Source organism: Phaethon lepturus, unplaced genomic scaffold (assembly GCF_000687285.1).
Source record: "Phaethon lepturus isolate BGI_N335 unplaced genomic scaffold, ASM68728v1 scaffold13530, whole genome shotgun sequence".
NCBI classification, from domain to species: domain Eukaryota; kingdom Metazoa; phylum Chordata; class Aves; order Phaethontiformes; family Phaethontidae; genus Phaethon; species Phaethon lepturus.
Window position 1 is genome coordinate 1 of NW_010514106.1, and position 11,092 is coordinate 11,092.

At 38.3% G+C, this 11,092-nt stretch overlaps 1 protein-coding gene across 1 annotated transcript in view; it reads right to left on the bottom strand.

The window, feature by feature from the left end:
* Positions 1-4,568: 4,568 nt before the first annotated feature.
* ZCCHC6 (zinc finger, CCHC domain containing 6) overlaps positions 4,569-11,092 on the bottom strand; it is a gene marked incomplete at its 5' end in the record, with an annotated part of 29,570 nt that continues 23,046 nt past the window's right edge. The window contains 4 exons of the mRNA XM_010292056.1: positions 4,569-4,636; positions 5,571-5,634; positions 5,805-5,881; positions 7,768-8,093. Of these exons, the coding sequence (XP_010290358.1) occupies positions 4,569-4,636; positions 5,571-5,634; positions 5,805-5,881; positions 7,768-8,093 (535 nt within the window). The remainder of the gene's footprint in view (positions 4,637-5,570; positions 5,635-5,804; positions 5,882-7,767; positions 8,094-11,092) is intronic.

Sequence of the window (11,092 nt, forward strand, 5' to 3'; positions counted from 1 at the left end):
CGGAGGCCCATGAGGGCATAGTCCCCATCTACAAGAAATACAGGCAAGGAACATGAGTATTTATTGGTAGTCACGCAGACAAGCGTTTTAAAACAAATTTGCATAAGGCGATTCAATAGGAAGCGTTGGCACCGCTGGCAAAACCCAGGTGTGGAGTGACCCAGTGCAGACAAAAGCCCTCGGTGCAGCACGCAGAACCCGGAGATGGTGACTGGCACGCTCTGTCACGGATAACGCACCGTGTGTGCCCCCTTACTCGCCAGCTTCCCACCCTTCCCTCTGGGCTGAAGCCCAACAGGGACCAGGTGAGGGCTGTGCGGTGGTCAGAGCCCAGCTGCTCTTCTCGACGCCTGCCTGGCGCACAGTTGTCTTGCGAAGACAGCTTGGACGCTCCTGGGAGAACTGCACTGCCATTCCCAAACTGCTTGAGGCAGCCTGGGGAGGTGTGCTGGGGTGACTTCTGGGTGCTTGTGAGAAACCCTGACAAGCCTCGGCCCAGGAAGACTAATCCCATTACTTTAAAATACTTTTAATGCTCACATACAGCACTGGTGAGGCCGCACCTTGAATCCTGTGTTCAGTTCTGGGCCTCTCACTACAAGAAGTACATGGAGGTGCTGGAGCATGTCCAGAGAAGGGTAACAAAGCTGGTGAGGGGTCTGGAGCACAAGTCTTACGGGGAGCGGCTGAGGGAACTGACGTCGTTCAGTTTGGAGAAGAGGAGGCTGAGGGGAGACCTTACCGCTCTCTACAACTACCTGAAACGGGGTTGTGGTGAGGTGGATGTTGGTCTCTTCTGCCAAGTAACTAGCAATAGAACAAGAGGAAATGGCCTCAAGTTGTGCCAGGGCAGGTTTAGACTGGATATTAGGAAAAATTTCTTCACTGAGAGAGTGGTCAAACATTGGAACAGGCTGCCCACAGAGATGGTGGAGTCACCATCTCTGGAGGTGTTCAAAAACCGTGTAGATATGACACTTTGGAACATGGTTTAGTGGGCTTGGTGGTGTCGGGCTGATGGCTGGACTTGACCTTAAAGGTCTGTTCCAACCTTAATGATTTTATGATTCTATCAACAGAAATTGAATCATGGCTATGCCAGAAAGAAAACAAGTACCCATTTTTAATTTCCTCTGACAGCATCCTTAAATATGCTAAATAATCCTTTAAACCTGCATTTACAAAGTCCAAGCATGAGCAGCATGTGCGCATTTCATCACCACATCTCTTTGGGTGCCTGATTCTGGGCTTATCTGTTTTGAGGAGCTTAATAGTAAACATACATCCTGTTGATGTACGTAATTATGCCACTACTCTTTAGTGAGGTACAGTACTTCTCCCTCAAATATAAAGATAGCAAGTGTATGAAAAAAGTTGTGTTTTTCCTTTAGCAACACAAAATGTGTCTTTCACACACAATTCATGCAACCTGGGCACACATCCTCAACTAAAACACACCCACTTAAGAGTGGAGGGGCTTAAATGCACTATCAGCCTGAAGCTGACGTCAGTAATATGCATGCTCGGAGGGGGAAGCTTGTGGATGAATGCAACTAGTACCTTCTTTGTCATTCACAGTCTACCATGCAGGCATATAGAGCTTTACCTTCTTGTACTTCTTAGGATGCTTCCAACCATCCCTCTTTAGCCACCTGTCAGCTGAATGAATCTCAGCATGAAATACCAAGCATGGGCTAGAACAACAGCCTTTTTCTGAGATGCTTTTCATCTTCAATACATTACGAAAAGAAGACAAAAGTCAGTATTAAAATCTAAGTAGTTCAAGTGAATAACAAGAAATATTATTGATAACTTTTATCAGTATAGGAAAAAAGGAAATATTTTCTTTGCTAGCAGCCTCCCATTCTAAGTTTCAGGCCTGAAGAAGTTAGTAGTGAAGAAAATTTGTGATGTGGCTTCTGCAGTTCTTATAAAAATGTGATGAGGTTTATGAAAGAAATCATTGTGTATTAAATACATTTATTTAAATTTTTTAATGGATGAGAAACCAGTTTTAAATATAGCTATGAAACAAATCTCACAAGAACAATTAAATTAGGGGATATGGATCTGTGTTAATCTAGTAGTTACAGAGCTAATGGAAATTGAATTGCCTGTTTAAGACAGACAGTTAATTGTGCTGCATCTCCAACACAGAATTTCATCCTTCTCCTTTTTTCAGCACTGATAACTACTCATAGCACAAGACATTTTCCAACTTTGGAAACAGAAACATCAAAAGCATGTGAAATTCCTGTGAAATTCCTGTGAAATATATCAATAGCACTTTTTTTTTTTAAATTAAAAAAAGCAGCACAAATAAACAGGGCTATCAACTCAGTGCCCCTCCATATCGTTAAAGGGACTGAGTATACAGGTGGTTCAGAAGTCTTTTAAACAATTTATTAGTATTTATTATTACATTTTATTACAATGAATTTAGTTGTAAACTGTTATTTTAGTTTACTACGATTACTTTTGATACTGTTCTTTTTCTCAACACTTTTTATTAATGCAGTGTGTCCTTTCAGCATTTTTCTTTGTATGTGGAAAGTTTTTCCCTTAAGAACATACTCCCATAAGGCAAGCAGGATCTTGGATATCAAGAATTGTTATGAAGGACTTACTTTTCTTCAATTTTAATTTTCAGTCCATTTCCTAAATTTTACAACTTAATCCAGCAGATATGTATGCTTCCTCAACTGTGTTTTTTCTGTGACACATATTATTCTGTAAGTTATGACTGTGCTCTTTGACTACTATTTAAATAAACAAAGGATTTATTTGTTACTGTTTTAATGCTTGTAATATATAACCCAAGTTTGGGGAGTTTATTTTAGGGCTATGAGATTAGTAACTATATAGAATTTGTTGCTGCATAAGGAAGCAGCAGCTTCAAAGTGGGAAGGTTGGTGGATCTGCAGAATGAGTTTTCATTCAGATGCGAGTTTAGAAATTTCACAGTTGAAGACTTCACTGCTAAACTACAAAATATCACAAACAGAAGAGGGCGAGTATGCATAAATCCGATTTTTATTTTTTTTTTTTTTTACAATAACTTCTATCTTTGAGATTATGCCACAGTCCCTTAGAGGCTTACACACTTCATTCCCCATCAGCAAAACTGAAAGTAACTCTGAATAGAGGGCTAAATAAGGCATACCCAAGGCATGTCAGCCTTTCTTTTTTGGGGGGAATATGAATAAAAAACTACAAGAATTAAGTTACTTTTAAGGGAAAAATTGGCTTAATTTCATATAATGAAATATTCTATAGAAGGAAAAGTTGGAATTATTTTCTGTTTGCTGCTGGCTAATATTTTGCTTGAGAACATGTTGAGGAAAGAATACAAAAGAAATTTTTTGCAGATGTTGCACATCTAAAAGTTTACAGATAGCTGGCTACAGATGGATGAAAACCAAAACAGGAGTTAGGATCCCAGTTCCCTAAGACCACTTTGGCAGTTCTAGCTTTCAACTTTAATAAAAATAGATGAGTAAGAAAGAAAATTAAACATTTATAAAACCAGATAATTCTAGTAAGTTGTCATTAATTCTACACTTAAGTCAGGATTACTGAAAATTACAACCTAAGGAGAAATACAGAAACTTAAGTCTGATTTTTTTTTTTTAATTTATTTCAAAGTCATAAATAACAGTGGTTTCAATTTTGCCATGTAACTAATTCTTTTCTGAACAAGATAAGACGGTGTATTACCAGCTCTGGAAGGACTTCAAGTAAAGCTCAAGTTCATACCACTAATTAAACTCCTGGCTGGTACAAGGATCCCCTTCACATTCTATGAAAATGGACATGTGTTTTCCCCAGTTGCCAAATATAAAACCTCTAACCTCTATTTCTTAAAGCATTTTTGTCTGTATCCCCAAGGTCTTGAAAAAGATTCTTAGCAGCATCAAACAGGACTGACCTGTTTCTTAGTCTTTCATTCTTTTTGTACACAAGCACAGCAGCAAATGAACTGCCACAAAATCACAGAACAGAAAAAGAACGAGAAATCTCAATGGCACTGCTTGTCCAGAGATTTTTTTACATATGTTTACTAGTGTCCTATGTTTTCAGTCCTCTACAGGAAAAAAAAAGTAGCAGTCTACAAACATTTCAAACACTTTCACATATGGATTCAGTCAAACAATCAACATTAATAAATATTATTTGCTCCTTCAAAAAATCAATTTCTGAAGAAAATACAATGTATTTGGCTTGCACACCATTTTAGCACATTTTAAAATGGTCAGATGGAACAACAAAACCTTGAAAAAGATCCATTTTTAGTACCTGCCCTTTCCTATATGATTTACCTGGAGAACAAATGCAAAACTTCATGGCTTTCTATTAAAATGCTCAAACAACCTAGTTAAGAGCAGGGGCTTGTACTAAAATCCACAGTTGCTTGTACTAGCAATGTAAAATAAACCACCCATATTTCATTAAATTTAAGTCAAAGGTTGTCTATGCTGCTGTCCTGTGAACCCAGATGCTTTAGCCAAAGAAAAATTTTTTAAATGAATGAAGGGCCTGTATTGCCATTTAACAGTGCTTAATATCCCTCATAATTCTTGTTGGGTCCTCTTCTGTGAGGCTTTTCCTTGAGTCAGGTATTTATTGGAAAGGCTGCCTAAGATTGGGAAGAAGAAAGCATCACACTTTTTAAAGGTTTAAAAAAAAAAAAAAGACAACAAGACATGAGACAACTGAAACAATCAGACAGAAAAAATTACTGTTAAGTCAAACTATAATGAAAGCACACAGAGATCAACTTTAGATCATTACCTGCTGGAGGACAGTAGGAAATATTAAACTATAAAATTGAAAATTAGCATTTTTTTCAACTAAACAATCACAACCAAACAAATCACTAAAATCCCTAAACTTAGATTTGAAAAAGCCTTGCAATGAAAACAGAAAATACGTGTTTTCCCAACAAAACTGAGATATTTAATTTGAGATATTTAATTGCAGTTTAGTTTTCCAAAGTTTGTAAAGACTGTTTAGGTTCCCCTTCAGGTGCCCCGGCAGAGATTTATATATTATATTGGAAAAAAAAACCCCAAGCTGCTAAAAGGTTTGCAGAGTTGCACTAGAAGCTCAAAGTTTTTAAAAAAAGCAGTTGCTTTTAAAATCTTCATTGTACCTATTAATAAATGTGTGAAATTACTGTAAGGAAGCTGTATTTGTAACCATGCATCACAAGAAAGCGCTCCACATGTCGTTACTGAGGAAACGCAGAACCCCATGTATGCCGAAACAGGAGAGAGGACAGAGATTGACAAAAACCCACCATAACCTTCTAAAAAAGAAATCTACCTGACTTAAAAGAAAAAATGCACAGAACTGACTGCCTAAGTTTTGCTTCCAAAATAAAACTGCAAAATTTCACACTTTTCCAGTAGAAACAATGTGGCTTCATTTCAGAATTACCTAGCAACCTGTCTGGACTGCTGCTGTGTTCAGTAAGTTAGGCAGAGTTCCCATAAGGACTGATGGAGAAAACAAGTTAAAAATACATGCTTTTATGCAGAATTTCTGAATTGAAATGAAGGTATACAAACCTGATTGGGGACTCAAAAATACTTTTCCTTTTTGTTTCTTTTTTTCCTCATGTATAAGCACTCCCTATAAACAACATATACACATTGATGAACAAAAAAAATTTAATTATGTCATTCTACAATAAAAAAACCAGGTGTTCCTTGAAAGCTTAAATAAAGCTATTTTTTATTACTTTATATGGACTTTAGAACATTTAAAGAGGAAAAGATCAAAGAAAAGGGATGCTTGTTTACCTGATTTAATCTACCAGCATGTTTGGCAGTGCTGGGTAAAGAAGGGGATCCACACAACAATTCTGTTTTTGAAGCACCTGAAAAGATCATAATATGACAAAGTTTGGCTAATTTGAAAGTGGTTTCCGTTTCAGGTATCATATGATCTAAAAATATCAAAATATTTGCAATCTACCTTCATATTTTGTAGAAGGTTGGACATGGTTATTTTCCTCAATTTTATAATGTGGAAAACTGGCATGATGAAGTAAGATACATCTATAGTTAAGAATCTAAGTTAGGAACCAATTAATCTCCGTATTCTCCTCCAGAATCAGAGGGAGACAGGGAACTTCAGAGAATGAAGCTATGGTGATAACTGAATTGTCCATTGTCTCACAAAATGTAGCACAGCAAAATATGAAGTCTGATATCTTAGTTCAGTTGTTCATAGTCCTCTATTGAACTAGAGAGAACACTTCAGGCACTAAGCAAGCAAAAAAAGACAAAGCCCAACCTACAGCAATTCACTTTAAATTCAGATACAGTAATTCCCAAAATAAAGACAACAGACAAAAACACCTACTCCAGAATTCATGATTTTAGACATATATACTGTACAGCCTCAGCATAGTTCTTATAAGATGAATGTTACAAAATACGACATCACTTACTACAAAACAATCAGGCATACTCCTCTTCACCTTAGTAAAATCTGCATCATGGCAAATAGAATGGTAGAAAGAAATGCTCAACAAGACAAGGTCAAAGATAAAGAAACTCAGAAGTTTAAATTTCGACTTGACGCACACCTTCAAAAGGTCCTAAGCTGAATAAAATGTGGCTTCAATTTCTAAATGTCTTTTCTGTCCGCCCAGCACTTCTAGTGGTCTATCAAACTCAGAACACTTCTAAATGCCCTGAGAGTTCTGAATATATTTCCATCATTTTCCTCCCACTCGCAGTACTTTGTTAGCATAGTCTTATGCCCTCTTCCACCAATTACATCTAATATGAAGAGTCTCCTGATCTCAGCCAGACAGAACATTTTTGCTAGTAGAGAGAAGAGCTGGTTTGAAATTATGTTTATACAAAGGATTCTTATTTGTTACTTTAAGAGATCAAGTCATGAGTAATCTGTAGAGCAAATTTTTCCAGCATGAATATAAATGCTCCTAGAGGGAGCATTTTTCCTACAGGGAAACAATAATACTGTGTTCCTTTGGAAGTTAACTAAAGTACCGTTCACTGTCTTAAGGAGTCTCAGTTTTATTTTAGAATTATTTCCCTTTAAAACAGAGATGATGAGAGATCTGTCTTATCTGAAGGATGACTCAGATACTGCTAATAAGTATTTCATTATTTTGTTCATGTCCGTCAGTCAGAATCTGCATTTGGGGATTTTTTCTTTTTTTAAGCCAAAGTTGCAAACTGACTCCATGAAAAGTAAGACAGATTGCTGCATCTCTCTGACTGCTGAGTTGGCAGGAACATTTATTTTATTTCGCTCATAATATTCTGAGCGATTTGCACACTTCCATAGTGACTTTAGGGTCTTATGGAATAATTCTGGCTTAGGTGATATGAAGAGCTATAAGGCTAGCTTTTGTTGCAATTATGATGTACTGAAAGAGAATCTATAATTTGCAATGTTAGCAAATTCATATAGCAAACACAATGGAAGCAATTTCAACATATTAGACACTCATACCCTTTCTATTACAAGCATCTTACCTGCTAAGAGAAACTCTATCAAATCTCTTGGGATACAGATATGTTCTGAAAGGTAGGTGAGGATGACGGGAAAACTAACTAAATGTGATTTCATTTAAAAGAAAAAAACAAACCAAAAAAGAGACAGCATCTACATGACGCCATTCAAAGTAAAAATCTTAAATTTTAAAAAACTGTTAAGTCAACACTGTTAAAAATACCAAAAAAACATAAGCTCTGTTTAAACTACTCAGTTTGATCAGTTTCATACCTGCAGCTGCTTTATACTGTGGGCATTCCTTTTTAATATGACCTTCTCTTCCACAGATAAAACAACGTTTTTCTCTTAAGTCTCTGTCTTCCAGGCGCTTCCACTTCTCTGCTGATTGCCTGGGAGACTTTTCTCTTCCAGTTTCCATCACTACCCTTGCTAGTTTCCTCTTCTGAGGTGCACATAGATGCAACTTTCCCTCCATGATTGAGCTTTCCTTTTCTGTTGTTTTACGCTGAGTTTCTTTGTCCTCTTTGCTTCTTTTCTCTTTGTTTTCTGTGTACCTCAGGTTTTTGGTATCTTCGTAATCATGACACCGTCTTAGTCTGCAGAAGCAGAAAAATGCAGTGGAGTTCATAGGCCTGACATACATACAGAGAGTAAAAAACCCAACTAAACCAAGTGCTGCCTACAGACAACAGATGTATTTCATGCATTTCTTCATTAGTTTAAAAAAGTGAATCCATGTACCTGTCCCTTTGACTCTCCTATCAAACACTGGTACACTGATGTAACATATATTTAATAATTTAACTTTACAATGACATTACAATACAGCCCTAAATTCTAATAATTGTATCTCAAAAAAAATATAAACACAACAGAAAATCTGGGTGCTGAAGTGGCAAAGATAGTGGAAGAAAGAAACTTGGACCAAAATGCTAAGAATTACAGAAAATAGGGCTATAGTTCTGGGGTTTTTTTTCCTACATGTACAATTTAATCAGAACTCCCATCCTTCTTAAGCTATGTATATTCACAGTATCTCTAAAAGTCTATTCTACTGGGAGAAGCTTCTAACATTCTATGTGACTTAAAGATCTAGCAGTGGGGAAACAGGCTACCACTGCCGGTCACTTTATCTAACTTCTGTATACATGACATAGAGAAGGAGACATCAGTGAAACCTCCAATGATACTAGGCTTTTTCAGCAGTCAGTCAGATGCAGTACTAATGGCAAGCAACTCGAAAATACCTCACAAAACTGAATGAATGGGCAAAAGAATGGCAAATGAGCTTCAAGGTGACCTTCCGTTTTTCAAGAAAGGAAAGGAAGGAAGACCCGGGGAACTACAGGCTGGTCAGTCTCACGTCTGCCTGGCAAGATCATGGAACAGATCCTCCTGGAAACTATGCTAAAGCACATGGAAAACGGAGAGGTGATTGGTGATAGCCAACATGGTTTCACTCGGGGCAAATCATGCCTGACAAATGTTGTAGCCTCCTAGGACAGTGTTACAGCATTGGTGGGTAAGAGAAGACTGACATCATCTACCCAGACTTATGCAAAGCATTTGGTACTCTTCTGCACAACATCCTCATCTCTAGAATGGAGAGAGATGGATCTGATAACTGTGCCACTCTGTGGATAAGGAACTGGCTGGATGGTCGCACTCCAAGAGTTGTGGTCAACAGCTCAATGTCTGTGTGGAGACCAGCAATGAGTGGTGTCCCTCAGGGGTCTGTATTTGGACTAGTATTATTTAACATCTTTGCTGTGGACAGCAGGATTGAGTGCACCCTCAGCAAGTCTGCAGATGACACCAAGCTAAGTATTGTGGTTGATACGCTCCAGAGAAGAGATGCCACCCAGAGGGACCTGGACAGGCTAGAGAGGTGGGCCTGTGTGAACCTCAACAAGGCCAAGTGCAAGGTCCTGCAACTGGGTTGGGGCAATCTCAAACATGGATAGAGGTTGAGCAATGAGTGGATTGAGAGCAGACCTGTGGAGAAGGACTTGGGGGTACGGGTGGATGAAAAACTGAGTACGAGGCAGCAATGTACACTCCCAGCCCAGAAAGACAGCTGTATTCTGGGCTGCATCAAAAGCAGTGTGACCAGCAGGTCAAGGGAAGTTATTCTCCCCCTTTACTCTGCTCTAGCAAGACCCCACCTGGAATACTGCATCCAGCTCTGAGGTCCCCAGTGTAAGACAGACATGGACCTGTTGGACTGGGTCCAGAGGATGGCCATGGAGATGATCAGGAGGCTGGAGCATGTCCCCTACGACAGCAGGCTGAAAGGGTTGGGGTTGTTCAGCCTGGAGTGGGGACCTTATAGAGGCCTTGCAGTACTTAAAGGGTGCAAACAGGAAAGACGGAGAGGGACTCTTAGTCAGGGAGTGTACTGATAGGATGGCTAAAACACTAAGAACAGGACAGAAGACATGATTTTGTTGCTACATAAAACCATGGTGAGCCTACATCTGAGTACTGCATATTGTTCTGGTCTCAATATTTTAAGAAGGAAGTAGTAGAGTTAGCGAATGTACAGAGAAAGGCAGATAAAATGATGAAGACAGCAAGTGTTTAAGGAAGAGATACTAAGAAGGCCACAACTCTCCAACCTGGAGAGAAGCTAGAGGGTGAACACAATCATAGCTTACAAAATTATCAGTGCAGTATCACTACTAACTAAATCCCAAAAGGTTATGTCTGTGGAATGCTTATGAAACGTTAGCATACTTATGGAGCTGACAGCCATAGAAGACTGTTAGAGAAAATGGGAGAATCAGGTTCAGAAAAAAAACAAACAAAAAGGACAAAATCATGAACAACTCTAGTCCACAAATGAGTACTACCAGACCAGGGCAGGTGTGTGCTCTAACACCTCTTACACAGCAACTCCAGATGCTGGGGGAATGCATGAGAAAAGATTACACAGGACAGCCAGCTAGTGTGTCCTCCATAGACAGCATCTCTTAGTGTAGTGGCTGGACAGAGGAATCAAATGTATCAGTGATCTTACTCCAGAATGCACTTACATTCTTAATTGCAAAATATCATTGACTTCTGCTCTAAAGCTGTGTGGAACATAGCTGTCTGCATATGTGCAATGAACTGGGGTTTCACTCCAGAATGCCCCATTAAAAACGCACTGCATCTGAGAGAGCAGCTTACACATTGTATAGATTTTCACACTGCTTTCAGCATTCTTTATTTTCAAACTATCTTCAGCTACTGTACTTGCATTTGGCCAGTTAAATAAATTCCAAAATTAACAGTCTCAACAATACAAGTTCTTAATTCACTACTGTGTAGCAAAAAGGCTATTTCATTCTATCTAAGTAGTTTTTTAGCTACTTACAATAAAGTGCAGGTGATTTTTAATTAGTTTTTAACCCAGATAGACTCTAAATAAAGGTTAGATTTTTCCCATTCACCTTACAAGTGAGCACAAAGGCTTTCAAGATTTCATACTCTTCAAGTTTTATTTGCCTATTTGCACTATTTTAAAGAGGTTTGTCCTAACTAGGAAAAAAAAAATCAAAATCAATGCATCAGTTTTGAGTTTAGACAGTTCACAATATGAGGAGCAGGAAGA